This window comes from Myxocyprinus asiaticus, chromosome 43 (genome assembly GCF_019703515.2).
Source record: "Myxocyprinus asiaticus isolate MX2 ecotype Aquarium Trade chromosome 43, UBuf_Myxa_2, whole genome shotgun sequence".
In the NCBI taxonomy this organism is placed as follows: Eukaryota; Metazoa; Chordata; class Actinopteri; order Cypriniformes; family Catostomidae; genus Myxocyprinus; species Myxocyprinus asiaticus.
The window spans coordinates 37846658-37867145 of NC_059386.1; the positions used below are offsets into that span (position 1 = coordinate 37846658).

Sequence of the window (20488 nt, forward strand, 5' to 3'; positions counted from 1 at the left end):
TACGACTACTCGTATCTCAGAAATGTCTGTTTAAACTTTGATTCGAGTCCCGACCAAACCCTGAAGAACTGGACAGAATAAGAAGAATGAGAGCAGACCAGGTACAAGTTAAGCAACTTTGTTTTTTTATAATCATACATAAGACCGCTTGAATATAGTACAAAGGGTTTGTCCATTACTGCCCTTCAGTGACATTTTAATTTACATAGAAAGTCCTGATCTTACAACCTGTGGATAAAGATGCGAAATATCCGTCTGTCATTCTGTTTACATCATCATCATCATCATCATCATCACCATTTGTCCTGGAACCAAACGAGGAGTGAGAATGTGAACCAGACGGGAATCGGACCAGGGAGAGAGATAAAAAAAAGAAATAAAAATAAAATATAAAGTGTAACCTGAAATGCTAGCAGGAGTTCGAGCGTTGTAGATGTTTATCTTACACACACACACACACACACACACTCTCTCTCTCTCTTACTCTCACTCACACACACACACACACTCTCTCTCTCTCTTACTCTCACTCACACACACACACACACTCTCTCTCTCTCTTACTCTCACTCACACACACACACACTCTCTCTCTCTCTTACACACACACACTCTCTCTCTCTCTCTTACTCTCTCTCACTCACACACACACACTCACACACACATACACTCTCTCTCTCACTCACTCACACACACTCTCTCACTCACTCACACACACTCTCTCACACACTCACACTCTCTCACTCACTCACTCACTCACTCACTCACTCTCTCACACTCACTCACTCACTCACTCACTCACTCACTCTCACCCACACACACACTCACTCACACACACTCTCACTCACTCACTCACACACACTCTCACTCTCACCCACTCACTCTCACCCACTCACTCTCACCCACTCACACTCACCCACTCTCACACTCACCCACTCACACACTCACTCACACACTCACCCACTCTCACACTCACACACTCACCCACTCTCACACTCACTCTCACCCACTCACTCTCACCCACTCACTCTCACCCACTCACTCTCACCCACTCACTCTCACCCACTCACTCTCACCCACTCACTCACTCTCACACTCACCCACTCTCACACTCACCCACTCTCACACTCACCCACTCTCACACTCACCCACTCACACACTCACCCACTCACACACTCACCCACTCTCACACTCACTCACACACTCTCACACTCACACACTCACCCACTCTCACACTCACTCTCACCCACTCACTCACACCCACTCACTCACACTCTCACCCACTCACTCACACTCTCACTCACACACACTCTCACTCACACACTCACTCACTCACTCACACACTCACTCACTCACACACTCACTCACTCACACACTCACACACTCACTCACTCACTCACTCACTCACACACTCTCACACTCACTCACTCACAAACACACACACACACCCACAAACACACACACTCACACACACACACACACACACTCACAAACACACACACACACACTCACAAACACACACACACACACACTCACACACACACACTCACTCACAAACACACACTCACTCACAAACACACACTCACCGTTTGTCACAGTCTGACTTCTGCTTTCAAATGGACCCATTTACTGAAGTTTGTGTCCAAATAACACAATAAAAAACTGAATGAGTTCCTGTACTACATTATCTCTGGAGTATAGGAACATGTGAAACACTGGCGATGTGTTCTGATTGTAGAGACACATGCACACACACGATACCCTGTCTAGAATATTAAGGTATGAAGATCTACTCTCCGTCCCGTTTCAACCCTAGAGTTTTGCATTTGTACTAGCGTCGTCAACTACTTTGGCCTGGAAGCACTGATATACCCATTGACTACCATAGAGAACTTCCACTGCATGTTACCAAGTTGACTTAAATGTACTCAAAATACCATTAGGAAAAAAGTAGTGAGTTCTAAACTTCCTTTATTAAAAAAATATAAATATGTACATAAATTCTATTTCAGCTATTAAAATGGGGTCACAAAGTAAACACCTGAAGCCTGTTTCATGAACTCGCTCGGTAAGCCGCGATCAAAGGAACCCTAAAGAACCGTTCATTCGTAACCGTCGTAATCGCTCGAACAGAGAGAGACGATGTGATGTGACGCCGTTTCACTCTCCGTCGGATTGCTTTAGTTCTGAGAGAGAGCGGTGGCCGGTTTAATGCGACGATTGCGCGCCTGCGTCCCGCCTGGAGATGACCTCTGACTGTCCAGCTGCTGTGGGACCAGCCGAGCAGCTCGCGGCATCCATCATCCCGTGAGAGCAAAAACAAGAAACGCCTGAAGCTTGTGTCGAGGACAATGAAGAAGGGAAAGAACAACAGAAGTTGAGAAGCGGATGTGCACTTCAGTTCTGACAGGTATTTACTGACACATCAAACACCTTTGAGTCAAAGTGCAGAACTGCTACATTATTGGTTACAGACATCTATGATCTATTAAAAAAACGCCTTTGGTACAATAAATTATCAAAAGGGAAAAATAAAAACTTGTGTAAAATTCACAGCATAATCGTGAAGCGAAAGGAAAGGAGGAAAAGAAAATGAGCATCACAAATGTGTGGAAAAAAGAAAGAAAAATTGCAAATCAGATAAAGCACAAAATAAGAGCGGGAGGGACGCGGCCGTCGCTCAGACCGTGTGATCAGCGGTGGATTTCTAGAGAAGAAAAGGCCTTCCGTGTTTGTCAGTGATCTTGTGTCATGAATTCAGGTGTTTCACACGGCAAAAACACATGAAAGCTTAAAGAAGAAACGCCCAGCTCATTCAGTCTGTAATGATAAGGCCATATTGAAGAATCACTGCCCACAGTCGCGCACACACACACACACACACACACACACACACACACACACACACACACCCTCATTGCACTGTGGGAAAGCTCTGCTCAAAGCACACCATTGCACGACATGAAGAAAACAAGCAAGACAGACAGCGACTGGCGTTTCATGTCGTCACTTTAAATACTCTTGAAAAGAAACCCAACGTGAAGGTGCGTGTGTGAATAAGCTTCTAAAACCATCGGCAAAAAAAAAAGCAAACGTCATAAAAACAAAGCCTCGTATCAAGCGTTCGGAGACGGTAATGTCATGGCTCCCAGCGGCCAATCAGCTTTCATCTCATTCCAGCAGCTTTATTCTGAAAAGCGAGCGTTCTCAGGAGAGTCAGGAGCTCGCCACGGAGCTCTGCTGCACACACACGCCTGCCATGGGCGAGTCCTCCCGGTCCAGACCCGGTCTCAGACCCGCGTGAGTCTCGGCCACGAAGCGTCCTGGCCCAGAGTTCGTGCTCGCAGAGTACGAGGGGTGTGCCGCCGCACCCGTTTCCTGCCGCGGGTTTGAGAAGGCACCCAGTCCCAAAGTCAAGCTGCCGTTGTGTCCGAAGCCCAGTCCGTGCGGCAGCGGCCGGCTCTGGTAACCATGGTGATGGTTGCCGGTGGAGGATGAGGAGGTGGACGAGGAGGAGGCGGAGGAAGACAGCGAGGTCATGGACAGGTGTCCATGCGTCACCTCCATTGAGTCCTGCGTGGAGGCGCTGTGCGAGGGCGAGTAGAGGCGGGGCCGGGGGCGGGCGGGGCCCTGTGCATGCTGTTGAAGGTGATGATGATGATGATGGTGGTGGTGGTGCTGGGACGTGTGAGGGTGCAGAGCCTTGGGCTGGTGGGTGGGTATGTTGAAGGTGGTCTCCTGGACAGGGTGAGTCTCGCCTGACACCTGCTGAAGTCCGTCTCCTCCAACCCAACCCAGCGCTGGTGCAAACGCCTGTCTCGCCTGTCGCACAAAAGAACAACACAGACATGAGCTGAAATATAAGTCGCTTTCTTCTCAACAGAAGGTCTGTGTGGACTATACTGCCCTGCACAACACAACTACATTGAAAACTGTTTGAGTAAAAAGATTAGAGTCTCTAGTTTCATCCGATATGCCATTTTTTTTAAACACAATGTACACTAATGTGTACTTCAGTGCCTTTCTTCCTTAGAAATCCTATATTTACTGTACATTATCATATTGAGAATAAATGGGTTCATCTAAAAGCTGAAAATGTGTCTTTCAGAGGCTTTATATGGAGTTAGGATGAAAATAAGGTGCATTTGAAACTGTTCTGAGGCCAGTGCAGACAGACAGCACACTGGAGGTTAAGTCATTCACTAAATAGGGAGCAAGGGAGCATCCTATAGCTCTCTATGCAGTTAAGTGCATTCACTCCTAAAATCTGATCAAAAGTTCAGTTTCAGGCTGCAGATGATGTTTGGATCACTCAACATGTTTGACAGACATGTGACAATGATAATCAGTACATAGATTCAGAATTTATAATGTATCATTTTATTTTAACATGGTTGACAGTGATTGGATGATGCTGGACATTACTTTGAATCTGAATTAATTATGCTAATTTATGATGTAATGTCTGTAACGTCTAAAAACATGAATAATCAACACTCCTGGAAACATCATAAACTATTTGATGAAAAAAATCTGACTTTTTATAGTTTAGTGTTATTTAAAATATCACAACTTAATCCCGCTGTCCACATATGAGGACATACTTTATTAGGAAAACTATTTGGTCTATTGTTTTTTTGTTTTTTATTATTGTTTCTGCTTGTTTATTAGGTGCTACTAGTTACAAATCAAAAAGGGAAAAAGAAAATGCACACAGCAGTCACGCCCAGATCTCAGGAGGATAAAAGGGGTCTGACATTGTTTGGAGCAGTGGTTCTCAACTGGTTTTGCTTCAGGACCCAGATTTTACATTTACATGCATCAAGTGACAAGTTATTGTTGTTGTTGACGTCAACAACAAAAGCGACAGGAAGTTCTCTCTCCCCCCTTTTAAAAAATGAAGAGCATATTTACTTATATGAGCCCATTATTATCCCGTTTGTTTCCTAATTTCAAACATCATTCAAACAGAACATACATATTACACAGGAGGAAAGGCTCCTCATTACCATGGTTAGGTCAGTGTAGCTAGTCTTAAATAATTGTAGTTATAATAACAAGTTATAATATTTATGAAAAAATAAATACTAGCTGAAACACATCTTGAAGCTTTAACTACAGCTGCCACTGTTGATATAAAATGAGGTCTAATAGATTCTACCTTTAGATTATTTCACACGAAACTATAACATTTTATCAAAATATAACAGTTACTGTTACTCATGTAAAATCGTAAACCAACTGTGTAAAGGTGATGATGTATAATAAAAAATAAAATTAGCACATAGCACAGTGTTGCTCTTTCCTCCTCAGTGCTGTTTGGCATGTCAGGGCTGCCTACCGTTTGAGAGGTTCGACTTGACTTCCTCCGTAACGCTTTAAACTAGAAGAGTCTCACTAGAACTGAAATTGGTCACATCAGTTTTGAGGTTAGCGCTCCGCAATATCGAGGGAAGCCCAGTTGTTGCACGCGCGCACATCAGAGATCAGAGCAGATCATGATTGCGAGCTGGTTCCGTTACACTCGTGCGAAAGTGCAGATGAGAAGCCTTTAGCTGATTGCGAGATTATCATTAAATCTGCCTCGGCAGTCCTAAATAGGCTATCACTTGGATGACTGCCGAAATATCTTCAATGGGAGAACCATGGCATTGTTCTTCCCCTGCTGTCCGCGACTCAGTCCGAATAGACCTGCGACCCACCAGTTGAGAAACACTGCTTTGGAGTGTTGAGATATTGGTACCTTGAAGTGCTCTCAGATCCCTGAAACTAACCAAGTGTGAAAACACCCTAAAACCAAGTAATTTTGAAGCCATTTTTCTCAGTGTCAGTGTTGATGTATATGTATGTGTGTAGTTGTCACCTGTGGGCAGAGGTTGTGGCAGTCGATGCTCACCGCTGCACTGAAATGTCCTCCACTGTGTCGGTGTTGATGTGTCGGGTCTGAACGCGCTCGACCGCTGGTGCTCGTCCCAGAAGAACCTCCTGCAACACACCAGCAGAACTTTGACTACAGCTGAATGACTCTTAAATACTCATGATATACTTATGATGATTTTGTTGGCAATATTATAAATAAGCAATATTGTGTATAATTCACTGTGCAGTCTCTGCATGGTATTTTACATGTAAGATGTTCTGGTAAAAATACATTTAGGTACAGGGTATCTGCAGGTGTCAGCTCATCCAATTTAACACTTTAAAATACCCTTTTCAAAAATATTTAAGACTTGCTCATTACTTCAATCACTATCGGGGTTAATGCATATACGTTAAATAGGTATACATATACCCAACACTAGATGTAACCTGAAGTCACATATTAAAATGACACACTGCTAATGTGAGAGTAAAGGGCTGGTTTGTTACGGTATGCCTACTGTGTGTATTTTTATGCAGACATCTACAGTAGTGATTAAAGGTCATTATTATGCTTATGTTCATTACTATACACAAGGTACCTCGACTGGACGTCACTCCAAAAATCTTACATAAACATCCACTTGTGTTTTTCAGTGCAGTCATTGAGGCTCTCTTCAAACATGAGCACAAATGGCTCTGCATTACTGACACTACCAACAAACAACCAAATCAAATTATATATGCTGTCATGCCACACGTGAAACTTTCTGCTTTATCTGAGCTATATTTTTGATATATTGGGGAACGTTGTTTGAAAAAGATGGCAAATATCTTCGTTCAATCTTTCAAGTTTATTATTATAATATAAAATTCAATTTTTATAATTTTAAGGGTTAGATTTGTTTTCTATAATGTAATGTATTTCTGTAGTATTTACTTCACCTTCACTTGGAGCCTTTATTTTGGCAGAAAGTGCAGTATTTAACAGTTTCCATTGTTCCTCATATTAAATCTGATTAAACACTGTCATCTCCTTTTCTGTGATACTGTGTCATGTTTTTAGATTTGTATAATAACTTTGCTTTAATTCACTCCTCCAGCAGGTCTATGTCCCCTCTCGCTCACTGTGATCTAAGAATGAGTGATGCCCGGTGGTTCCATTGCAACATGTCATGAAGTCACTCTTCAGATCGTTCATATTCTCTGTTCCTCAGTGGTGGAAAGCACTTCCATCCGATATATGATATATTCTCCAGATATCACAAACATAGCTGTCTTTTGTTCCAAATTGCATATAGACTGCGTTTAATATGTACACTTTTACCATTATCTATGTAGCAGATATTATTTATATTTTTTATAAAAAGCTTTTGAATATAAAGATAATTTCACCATATCGTGTGATATCTGTTGTAAAATATTGTACTAACTTCATACACTAATTCATGTTTGTATTAACTTCAAAATGAGTTAATTCAACATGGGACTTCTATTTTGAAAAATGATGTCACCGGCATCTCCTCTCATTATCTCCACACACACACCAACACAGAGTGAAAGCACAGGACAGCGCAAGTTACAGCTACAGATGCACAAATTGTGTCACGCTCCATCTTTTGAGTCAGATGTCATTTTTAGTTTAAGCTTTTAAATGATGTCACTGTTATCTTGAATTCAAACAATACATGTTGTATTTATACTCTTTAATGGTGCGTGTGACAGATTGCAGTAGCTGGCCATTCAAACAGAGCGGGGCACAATGATCTTTCTCTCCAACGTATAGCACGAAATAAACATGAATGAACCTCTGAGGGTTTGCTGAAAGATACGGTACAACTTACTGAAACATGTCTTCTCTCATGTAATCGCCCAGTCTGTTAATGTTGAAATGACAATGGAGGAAATGAATGGGGAATATCTTGAGCCCCGGAGCAGCACACACGGGATCAGCGCACATGTACACTGAACATACACATGAAAACTGTGTGTCCACTCTATTCTCTGCTATATGCGAGGCATGAAAGGTTTTCATTCAACCTCACGGCCCAAGGAGGGAAATGTTAAAAAATATAAATAATAATAATATCTCAGGTATTGTAATTTAAGACTTTTTAATGACCTTATTTTACACCAAATTGATTTAATACCTTTTAATGACCCGTGGATATCCTGAGGTAAATATTGCTGTTTTATGTTGTTATTTACATAGTGTGCATATAAATTAAAGTGATTACATTCATTCTTGCTTGTGTTCGTAAAAAAAAAAAAAAAAAAAAAAAAAAAGAGCAAAAACATGAATATTGAGATTTAATTAGTTTAGTTATGTCAGCAAGCACAACTAACCACCAGAACTCACGAACTGAAGCAGAATCCTAATGAATCTATGAATGCTGACAGCCTGATTGATCGATCGACTGACCTGAGCTGGAGGAGGTGCTGGACGTGGTTCCAGACGACTGTGACTGCTCCAGCGCGGGACTCGTAGAGACACTGCTGCTGGTATTCGTGCCCTCGTCTGCGGTCTTCTTGAAGAAACTGTGCTGCAGTGCGTAATACGGCTGGATGCGAGTCTTGGGGTCGTAGTCCAACATCCGCAGAATCAGGTCTTTGAACTTCAGGTAGTCTGCGACGGCGTGACCCGATTCACCCGCTCTCCGGCCGCCCGGTCCGCCCGCTTCAACGCCCAATATATTGTGCAGCTTCCGAGAGCCCGCAGGTTTATACTACACATGAGAGAACAACAGTTATACATCACCGACACAATCAACCAGGATCAAGACATTCCAGGAGTCACATGATTCACACACACCCGTTTGCCATCTTTGGTCTTCTTCACACACCACGTGCTGTCAGACATCTTCTCGAAGAACTTCCTGGCTTTAGGTGCCTGTTCCAGAATGTGATTGGGAGGAACCCCCAAAACCTCCACGATTTTGTTCATTTGATCGACCTGCCATTAGATGATTCGTGAAGACAATAATAAGAGAAATCTCTCACATGAGTGAAATATAATGAATGTGAGGTGTTCCACAGGTTTGTGGTGGGTCTGATCATGGGTTCGATTAAACCGTGTAAGTTGATTTGTAGTTCTGGTAAATGAATAGTGTAACAGTGATATGTGCTAATGCTGCTGATGATGATGATGTACCTCATTAGCGCCACTGAACAGCGGTTCTCCAGTGTGCATCTCCACCAGGATGCAGCCCAGTGACCACATGTCTATAGCCAGATCATACGGCATTCCCAGCAGCACCTCCGGCGAGCGGTAGAAGCGACTCTGGATGTACTGGTAGATCTGAAGACACATGCATCACATTAATGTTCCTGACCAGTTAGTGTTGTCAAAAGTACCGGTACTTCAGTATCAAGTCGATACTAAAAAAAAAAAGATGTTAACGATACCAGTGTTTCTGTAGTATCAATAGTACCGAGCAGGGACTCAATCCAGTACCAGCTTGCAGTATGACTGACACACGACAGATTTAAAATGCTCACAGGCTTATTTTGAATGCCTGTTCTGTTACTCCTTGTACACGGAAATAGACAACTAATCAAATTAAAATTGTGACATGTCCCAGTGTGATTTATTAAACTAAAGACTGCAATCTTAGTGTGGACAAGCTGCGTACTTTAAATAAATCTGACCGCTCATACACTAGAAACTCCACAGACATTGAGAATCATTCACGTTGTATGAGATGACACAGTAGAGCACTAATCCGCTGTGAACCACGCAGCATATGTAAACTATATATTTATCATTAAAATCACAGCATCTGCACTTTAATCTCATTTAAAACAACAGAGTTGACCAAAGTGCTTCACAGTAATAACATTTAAAACATAAACATTTCAAAATGACCACATACACAAATACCAGTAATCTAAAACACAAACAGTCCAAAACTGTGTCATTCATTGCATTTATCAGACTCACAGGTCAGTGTAAACAGATTTCAGACATGACTTATAAGTCTTCAATGATCACACTGGACCGTGACGTGAACTGTTTATCCGGAAAACTGAAGCTTCTGGCAAAAAACACACGTCATAATAAAAGCACGATTCAAAATAAAATCTAGACGCCTGAAATTGAATAAAAATATATTACAACTGTATAGTAAAATGTAATATTCGCTATAATAATAATAATTAATAAAAATATCACAAGCAAGACAGCTGCTGAATAAACATTTGGCAATGACATGTTGAAAAGTTCTTCTTTCACTTGTTAAGAGTTTTAAGAATTTATTGATTACACATCATTTTAATGATGAAATTAAATTAAACTTTAATTAGTAAAATAATTAGTAAATAATTAAAAATAACTAAACTGGCGTGTTCAATAACACATCATATTATCATATCGAAATTGGTATCGAGCACTGTGAAATTTCACTGGTATCGGTACCGTGACAACTCTGTTGACCAATGAATGACCATGACCTTTCTAGTCATTTGTTATATCACGTACAACGTAAAATAAATATTCACTATGTGAAAAATGAATTATATAATGTACATGACATGTTAAAATTCCCTGATAATTCCAGCTGTTCCATGATCGTGAGAACCCTGGAACATCTCAACACTCGTCTGCTCACAACACAAATTATCATTTCACAGTGGAACTTCTTTTGGGCTGGAAATTATAGTGTCAAATTTCCTTCATTTGACCAGACTCTGAGTGATAATGCAATAAATACAGCAAAGCTTTGAAATAAATGTATGAACCGATGTTGTCTTTCCCCTGACAGCACATGTGTTGGACTGTGACGGACTCACCCGCTGTCCGAGCTGACAGGAGCTGCCGAAGTCCACAATCTTGATGGCCGATCTCTTGGGGTTGCAGAGCAGGATGTTCTCTGGTTTGAGGTCACAGTGGATGATGCTCAGTTCAGGCGTAGCGAGGAAGAGCAGCGCGGTGCACAGCTGCTGAGCGAACTTGCGCGTCAAGTTCAGAGACACGCCGCGGAAATTTGTGTTCCTCAGCAGGTCGTACAGGTTATACGACAACATCTCGAATACCAGACACAAGTGATTCCGGAACATGAAGTGACGTTTCAGATGAACTGCAGAAGAACAAGACGAGATTAACAGGCACATCATATTAACACTGAATTATTCAACATGTCTCAGGGCTGTTTTGATGTCTAGATGGCGCTATAAGCCACTGAGCAGACTTTCCTTTAACTAGCACAGGTACATTACTCTGGACTGAAATACGATGCATCATGGTACCAAGTAAAGTCAAATTTCACAATACATACTGTTTCAAAGCAGCTTTACAGAAAAAAAAGTGCCTTAAAGTCCGAGTAAAAAAAATAAAAAAAAACCTGCCTCTATATGTTCAGGTAGATGAGGAAGAAACCGTGTGAGGAAAGACTCAGCCCAGTGTTTCCCATTAATTACCTTGTCTGTGCCCCACCACAGTTTCATAATGAACCGAAAATATTTTTATACTTCTCATAATAACATAAAAGATCTCTAACGTTGTGTTTTGCGGCAAAGCATCTCTCACTCCTAGTCAGTCAGCCCCGCCTAATGCTTAACGTCGAGCCCTGTCTCAAATGTATGCTCTACTCGATGTTTCGTGGATGACTTTTTTGATGTATCATCACCATTCATATCTATACAACTAATGTGTTTATGATTAAATTACTACTAAAGCATAACATTGTTTACAAGAGCACAAAGTTCTTCATAGATCTAGCCTCTTAATTTTGCTCTCAAAGTGCACCAGATTGATGCATTTAACAAACGTGTACTATACTGCCCTACAAAAACCAAAACACAGCAACTACACCGGTCAACACCAAAACATGAATTATATCATCATATTTCTCTGTTTTCTCTGAATCAGAGTATAGTTGAGTCAAACCTGTCTGTCACTGTTACTGTGTTTGTAAGGAAGTATTGTTGTACTAAGTGTACAAATTAAAATAAATAAATGAAAATTTCTTCCATGGAACACAAAAGGAGATGTTAAACAGAATGACAGCTTCAGTCACTCTTTACTGTCATTGTATGGAAAAAATACACCATGAAAGTGCAAAGCGCTGACTAATACTAACACTCTGCCTAACATCATGTGTTTCACTGAAGAAAGAAATGAGAGTAAATGATGATCTTCATTTGTGGATCCATAATGCTTTACCGATGTAGTACTTCATCTCAGTGTCGTGTTTGTTCATGAGCTCCAGCAGTCGAACTTCAATCTGAGCCTGATTCAGAAAGGCCTTTTTATTCTTGATGATCTTGATGGCGACCCACTCCTGCTCCACACGATCATATGCTTTCACCACCTGCCAGCAGAGGGAGACAAACCCCATCAAACACAGACACATTCCACTGCAATAAACAATGCAATAATGAAATGATGAACTGATGTCTCTCTGATCAAGGACCTGAGAGAGACACTGACCTGACCGAATGACCCTTTGCCTATTAAAGAATCAATCTCATATCGGTCCATCCATTTCTCTCCATTTTTAACAATGTAGTCAAAGTTGTCATCATCGTAACCGTCATTGTAAATCTTCCTCTCCTTCTTGTTACTCGAGTCCTCCCCGTGACCCTGTTGGTGACGTCGCTTCTTTTTTGCATAGTAAACCTGAAAATCAATCAAACGGATTGGTGAGAAAGTATCACTACTTTATTAGTTGTATTTATTTACACAATAACTAAAACAAAATCATCAATTTTATTCTGATCAGTAAGTGAGCAACTCATATAACTAAGAAACCTTTTATACAGTTGAAGTCAGAAGTTTACAAACACCTTAGCCAAATACATTTAAACTCAGTTTTTCACAATTCCTGACATTTAATCATAGAAAACTTTCCCTGTCTTAGGTCTGTTAGGATTACTACTTTATTTTAAGAATGTGAAATGTCCCCGTGTGCATTTGCAAACTGTAGTCTGGCTTTTTTATGGCAGTTTTGGAGCAGTGGCTTCTTCCTTGCTGAGCAGCCTTTCAGGTTATGTCGATATAGGACGCGTTTTACTGTGGATATAGATACTTGTCTACCGGTTTCCTCCAGCATCTTCACAAGGTCCTTTGCTGTTGTTCTGGGATTGATTTGCACTTTTCACACCAAACTACGTTCATCTCTAGGAGACAGAATGCATCTCCTTCCTGAGTGGTATGATGGCTGTGTGGTCCCATGGTGTTTATACTTGCGTACTATTGTTTGTACAGATGAACGTGGTACCTTCAGGCGTTTGGAAATTGCTCCCAAGGATGAACCAGACTTGTGGAGGTCCACAATTATTTTTCTGAGGTCTGAGATTTCTTTTGATTTTCCCATGATGTCAAGCAAAGAGGCACTGAGTTTGAAGGCAGGTCTTAAAATACATCCACAGGTACACCTCCAATTCAGTACACCTCCTATCAGAAGATAACTGGCTAATTGTCTAAAGGCTTGACATCATTTTCTGGAATTTTCCAAGCTGCTTAAAGGCACAGTTAACTTAGTATATGTAAACTTCTGACCCACTGGAATTGTGATATAGTCAATTAAATGTGAAATAATCTGTCTGTAAATAATAGTTGGAAAAATCACTCGTGTCATGCACAAAGTAGATGTCCTAAACGACTTGCCAAAACTATAGTTAGCTAATGTTAAATCTATGGAGTGGTTAAAAAATGAGTTTTAATGACTTCAGCCTATGTGTATGTAAACTTCTGACTTCAACTGTACACATATATATATATATATATATATAAAACACAAATCACTCAGAGGTTTTCTGTGTGACTGTATGATGATGTATGTATTTATGTTACTGTATGGTTTTCTGATGACTCTGTTTGGTAGTTAAGTATTGTTATGATTATGATCAACAGCACAAACATTATTTTTGATGTCACAGTGCTGTAAATGTATGCATGTGGCACCTCATTAATGTGTTTGTAGGTTTTGATCAGTTCGATGGACAGTTTTCTTAAAGGCGCCGCCGCTGGATCCCGAAAACACTGAGGCATTCGCCGCTGTAACATCACCATATCAGCAGTTACCTGAAACACATATGAACACGCTGTGTATAACACTGGAAAGATCACATATCTGTTTAACACAACTGAGATCTACAACTGTTTACTGTACATGCGTGTACCTGGGCGGTATTGGGTTGCGAGGCCTGCGAGTTGAATGGCAGCGCAGCGGCTGATTGGTCAGCGCTCTGCAGGTGACCATCACTGAACGGCGGGTGTGAATGGGGCGTCTGCGCATCCATCTGCACACCAGCCGAATGGAAAGAAAACGAGGGAGCCAGCCGGACAGAGGAGGGTTTGCATGCTGATGTCTCTCCTCCTGCAACACACAACACAACACACAACTTCAACAGAAACTCACACACAGACAAACCCCAGAATAAATCCAGACGGCAGGATGTCTCAAAAAACAAAGTGCTTTCTGCATTTAACTGTAGATAAATAAAGAATGTTTGATGGATGTGACTGTAAAGTCTGCTCATGTGAAATAGCAGCTCACATTACAGAACATCCCAAAATATCAGCTCACACTCATGCTTTTGTCACAAGACGACACGGCACACGTGACACTCCCTCAAACACACAACCACTGATTGCATGTTCAAGTGTGTGTATGCATGTCTAATCAGAGCTGATCAAGAGTGTGTGTGTGAGAGAGAGCTGATGTGTTCATGACTCAGAATCGTCACAAACACAAACAAACACTAATTGAACCCTGCTAAATTAACATGCATCAACTGAGCTTCCCTCGATAACACGGCGCAGACCACAAAATAAAACTTAAGCGACCTATTTGAATTCAGCTGATAATTTTCTAATTTAAAGCGCTACGGTGGAAGTCAAACATTTCAAACAGCTAGACAGTCCCGACATTATAAACAACACCGATGAGGACGAGACACAACACTGTGACAAATGCGCTAAAATAAATGTTTTTAAATTACACCTCATCATCCTTACTTCAGGAAGATTTTACATTAGTAACAGTACCAGTGTTTTTATTTTGACAAAAATGTTGTAGTTTCATGTTAAATAAAATACAGTCTTGACCTCCAAGACTCATAGAAAAATTTTTGGAAATACTTTTTCTCCAGTGAAATGTTCTGTATGAATGATTCTTAATCTCTTCAACTCGTCGGCGGGTCCAAAGAGGGCGTTATGTCACAAAAAAGCTTACTCTTAAAATGTTGAAGTCTCTGAATACATAAGTCAGGCATCTGTGATATCGTTTGAAAGCTTAGAATCTGAACTTTTCATAGATAACCATCACTTCTGCATTTGTTAGATAAAATAACAAAATAAGGCCTGAAAACATTTGCGTCGCAAATAAGCACCACCTAGTGGTTATGTGGTAGAAATATTAATATGAATATAAAAGTCCTTAAAATAGCACCTAATTAGACAAGTCATATATCAAATGAAAGCTCTCATTCTCAGGAATATTTTGTTGCACTAATACCACAGTTTAAAAGATGTTCAAAAGAATCACAAAGTGAAATATGATTTCTTTAAGTCATCAAACATAAACGTCTCTTTTATGCTCTGATAACTGCTGCTGTTAGCCCCAAATATCTAAAAACTTTATTTCTGCTTTTACGTTTTCTGAAAAATAAGCCATTGTTTACTTGTCTGTGAGAAAGCTAATGTTATATCTAAGATGTGTTAAAATATGCGGTCCAGCAGGAAAAGCATGCTAAACAAATCATCGCAAATTAGAGTTGTGCGATTTGATATATATTGTGGTGACTATATAAAGTGTTAACCGAAATTTTGTTATATCGTGTATATCGAGACATATAAATATCCATGTGCTCAGCGTGGGCTTATCTATCAGTGGGGCGTCACGTGAGACTGAGAGAATTGAAGAAACATGGACAGAGGTTTGGAATGTTTTTCTGCGGCCACCCAAGCAAATTTAACGGCCTTCATCATGTGTTTGGCACTTTAAAACTGTTAAATATTCTTCTCATCTGACAAGCGAATGTTTCATGTGACTGTGGGGCGTGATGTCTCAGGATCTCCGAAGTGTGTGCGAATCCAGCAGGCTTCCGTATATATGTGCTCCAGAGACAGGAGATCAGTGCGGGATCACAATTTTTGACCCAGGAAATCTCTTAAATGGAGAAAGAAATCTCCACAAGATTCCCTTCAACTCCCAAACTGGTTCAAGAAAATGAAGAGGAGCTTGTTATTAAAACAGGTGCGACATCTGTGGTTCGCACGACGATAATCACTCGTAATACAAGCAATCTGTTTTACCACCTCAAAATGAAGCAGGCAAAAGAATATTATGAAAGCCAAAAGACGACGCATTAATTTGGTCATTTATATATTTTGCAAGAAGTGATATTTATTTTCTTCAAGAAGTGTTTCTTTTTGTTGGATATTTTATTTAATTTTTTACTTGCGTTTTCTTTTTTGCATTATTTTGAGAAGATTTTAAGTTAAGCAAAGTTTATAATAATAATAATAAAAATAATAATAATAATATTGGTCAACACCATTTTAAACTGGCATACTGTTATATTTAGCATTTTGGTAAGGTTGATTTTTATTTACTTTGACATTGTTTATCTTGTTTCAAATAAAGAGGAAGTAGTTTTAATTTATTAAGTATTTAATTCATTGACTGGTGTCCCAAAAATAGGCATTACAATATGGTTATTTCATATATGAACCAATTTTAATTGATTTTCCAGGAAACGTTTACTATATCGTGATATATTTCGTTATCGTAATATAAAATTACTCATATCATGATATAAGATTTTGGTCATAATGCCCACCCCATCTCAAATATATACCATCGCAACGGGGAGTATCTCAGCTTTCTAATGACACCTAGATTGAGCTTCTAGTCCACTCAGAAGCCGAGATAGTTGATGAAAAAAATGGTGCAAGAAATGAAAATTAGACAATGTCAATGAACGAGCACATCTGTGAGGGCTACAATGCGTTAGAGTGCCACCTACATTTTAGGGATGGCCATTTTGGTCATTTTGTCTACTCGAGCACTCGAAGTAATTACTTGAGTACTTGTTGAGTACTCAGTGGTTGGGGGGCACATAGACATGTAGAAATAGAGTATGTACATGTATGTCATATGTCTTTGGCTACTGCATTGTGTCTCGCTGTACCAACGTCTATTCATTAACATAGGCTGTTATAATGTAGTTTGTTACAAAACTAGGACATAATCAAAATATAGTGCATAATATTTTGTCATTATGTGAAGACTCACTGTTCAGTTCAATGAAACGATGCTCAGAACGTGCGTCTCTGTTCTTCCTTCAGGTTACCGTGAGGGTTAATGTAATAAGCTTAGTAAGTGCGCACCACTGTTTCTGAACCACGTATCTGCAAACCATGGTTTCCGTGACGTCATGATCATCATGTTTTTAAAATGCAGTGTTAAGTTGAAATAGTTTTGAAGACCCTGCGTTCTGTTACATTCAGCTCTCTTCCATCTAGATGTTTGAAAGTAAATTTCGTCTCGTGTTTGTGCGCACTTCTCCAGAGTGTAGAACGCCGTCTCTGCAATGGACAGAAAGTCATGCTGCGCTCTGTTGGAGTTTGTTGCTGTGATGATTCCCATTTAATCTTGGAATTTTAAACTGCATACTGGGAAACTGTGCTGCTGGGAAATTCTTCTCCCTGCCCAGTAGGGGGTGTATGCATGAAGAATGTGTATCACCAAAAAACAAAAAAAGAATGTGAATGTGAAAGGAAAAGTGAAGATTGACTGAGCAGGGAGGAGAATTTATAGTAAAGGTTATCTTAAATATTTGTATTTTTCTCACCCACATCTATCATATCACTTCTGAAGACATGGATTAAACTACTGGAGTCTTATGGATTACTTTTATGCTGATGCTATGTGCTTTTTGGAGCTTCAAAGTTCTGGTCACCATTCACTTGCATTGTAAGGACCTACAGAGCTGAAATATGCTCCTAAAAATCTTCATTTGTGTTCTGCAGAAGAAAGAAAGTCATACACATCTGGGATGGCATGAGGGTGAGTAAATGATGACAAAATGTAAATTTTTGGTTGAACTATCCCTTCAGTCAGAATATTTTAACTAAGGTGTTCATTAAATCTAGTTTGATTTGCGTAGCACCTTAAAATAAAAAACTATGTTGAATTCAAAAGGTTCCAGATGCTTAGATGATGAAAAATAACTTATATCCAAGGTAAACATTACATTTAACTAAGTAATTATGTTATATATTAATTGCAAGCATGTAATAAACCAACTTCCAGCATGTGGATGACTGTATACGTCAACCACCAAGGTATCTGATCCAGGAAAAACCCTGGTGTGTTTAGTTTTTAAATGACATTATTACAAAGACAAACTACAGATTAAGTGAGGTACATCTGTATGAACGGTTTCACACTACAGATTATATGACGTCTAGACAACAGCTGAGGATTTGAACACACACTCACACACATGAACAAATAATAAACACCACAAAGTGTCCAAATACTCCAACTAAGAGTGTAATGATAGATGTGATGTTTTGAGATGTGACTGTCTACAGCGAGTGGGAATTCTGCAGATCATGGAGTCGTCATTTATCAGCTCTCACCAGCAAACACAATGCAGCACATTCACACTGGTAACCAGCGCTCGCAACCCCAGCAACAGTGCCTCATTACCATAGCCTACCACCAGGAAGATGCCGCGCCATTGGCCCGAGAGCTAAAGCGGCAGCCAATGGGGAAAGCCTATGCAAATAACCCACTTTTGTTGCTAGGGCAGAGCGAGGAGGTTTGGGCCAATAGGAAAACGTGTAAGAGGCATGAAATTGAATTGCACTTTGACACATTTCCCAGCAGCACAGTTGAACACAGTATTTGCTGACAGAAAAGCTCTTGGGTGAGGAACCCGGAATCACTTTGTCTAAAAGAGGACCTGTGAGAGCACACCCTGGAGACAAGCGCTCCAACGGGACCCTGGCCTATATTTTTAAACATTTATACTTGACCGGCACGTCTGCCCTAAATAGACTGATTTATTCCTCTCCAAACACTTTTCATATAGAAGATGACAAGATGTAAACATTACCATAAGCAACATACAAATGACAGATACTTTGCACAGTCTGTCCAATCCTTCAGTGTCACAATAATCATGTTTTCTAGAATGCTGAATAAAGCACACACACTTGTCACAGTTCATATGTACACTATACAACAGCTTTGACTCTATACATTATTACTAAAACTGTCTGTATGACTTAAGAACATGTCTCACCTGTATGCATCGTCCCCTGACAAATCTCATATCATTGTGAGAGGTGAGTCCATCTGTAAACCACAGCCCACTGCAACAACAACACAAACATCAGTCATTAACTACTCACACTCTGCTATGATCAGCACACACGTATGTTTGTGTACAGATGAGCATTATATAAATCACAGATGACACAGATGTACCTGAAAAGACAAGCGAGTGGTTTCCAGGTGAGAACAGCCCTGATGTTTCAGCAGGTCTTCCACTGTTAGATGTTTATCTTCAACTTGCACAACCATTGGTGAGGATCTGTTCACGACATTCATTAAAAACACATGTCACTTTATGAGCTCTGACTAATGGAGAAGTACTATGCATGCATGTGCTGATATTAAACTGCTGTTCGCTCATCATTTCAATGTATAATATCAATATAACTCACCGAATCACGTGAGATGTATTTAGAGAGATTAATATGTAAACACAATCACAGCAGTGCATGTTCAATAACACAATCCAGTGTGTCCTACTGACTTGTGATCGAGTATAAATCCATGTGTATGATTATTGTATGTGTTGTATGATAAAGAGCTCATCATGACAGTAACTTGAGTTAGTTTGACTCGTCTGCAGGTTAATAGTTAATATATTGAGCTGACACTATTCAAGGTTGTTAGCACTCACACACTCCAACAAGTTTACCCTGTGCATTACACATGTGTTATATGTGCTCAGTGTGTCGAGGGTATGTTCTCTGTTTGATCTGTGAATCAAAGCTGTCAAACACTAGCTGCCATTAGCCTAACCTGCTAACTGAACACTAATGATGAGCAGTAACCAGCACTGACTGACAGTTACACGGTTAATCAATAATAACTGATGCTGTTGAGAACTAAATGAATGAATCATGTGTGAAATGATTCATATTGAGCGATGAAGATAACTGAACATTAGCAGCGCGGGCCTGTGAACGGTATAACCGAACAAACACTCGCGTTACAGCTGCTCACCGTCTCATAAACTCCACAACAGCTCAAATCAAGTCCGAAACAGGCGATTCGGTCGGTTCCGAGTGTCCGGAGAGTGTCGGTTCGGTGTGAGCAGCTAACCGTTAGCCGCAGCGCGAGCGTCATCACTCACCGTGTCGCGCGCGCCTCTTTCTGACGAGACCAATTACAAATCCTGAAGAAAATCAGCGATAAATCCAAGATCGCTCCTCACGAATCCCTTTCCGAAGCGTGTCCGTCTGAAAGCGTCGCTCCTCGGGTGGAGAAATGCACAGCAGCGCGTCTCGATGAGCGTCGGCGCGCTCCGCAGCGCAGCAGTCCCGCGTCAGTCACTCATCCTGCGCGCGCCGCTTCCTCTGTCAACTTTACAAAATGGCGCG

General features: G+C 40.5%; 1 protein-coding gene across 2 annotated transcripts; it reads right to left on the minus strand.

Moving 5' to 3' along the window:
- Positions 1-102: 102 nt before the first annotated feature.
- On the minus strand, positions 103-20456 carry LOC127433874 (dual specificity tyrosine-phosphorylation-regulated kinase 1A-like). 2 transcript variants are annotated; one of them, XM_051686169.1, is made up of 13 exons: positions 20242-20456; positions 19305-19410; positions 19120-19189; positions 13981-14177; positions 13763-13882; positions 12287-12475; positions 12020-12167; positions 10648-10934; positions 9011-9157; positions 8672-8812; positions 8282-8585; positions 5864-5985; positions 103-3822 (listed from the first exon to the last, which is right to left on the minus strand). In XM_051686169.1, exons 3-13 carry the CDS (start codon positions 19127-19129, stop codon positions 3217-3219), a joined length of 2271 nt encoding a protein of 756 aa, XP_051542129.1. In that variant the 5' UTR covers positions 19130-19189; positions 19305-19410; positions 20242-20456; the 3' UTR covers positions 103-3216. The 2 variants fall into 2 exon arrangements, with proteins under 2 accessions (XP_051542129.1, XP_051542130.1); XM_051686170.1 differs by having other exon boundaries at positions 20112-20246.
- Between the last annotated feature and the right edge of the window lie 32 nt (positions 20457-20488).

Excerpts from the sequence above, each read along its gene's own strand:
- LOC127433874 (XM_051686169.1), bottom strand. Across the intron at positions 12,168-12,286 it reads GCAAAGGGTCATTCGGTCAG|GTGGTGAAAGCATATGATCG; the intron begins GTCAGTGTCTCT and ends CTCTGCTGGCAG. Across the intron at positions 3,823-5,863 it reads GCCACAACCTCTGCCCACAG|GCGAGACAGGCGTTTGCACC; the intron begins GTGACAACTACA and ends TTTGTGCGACAG.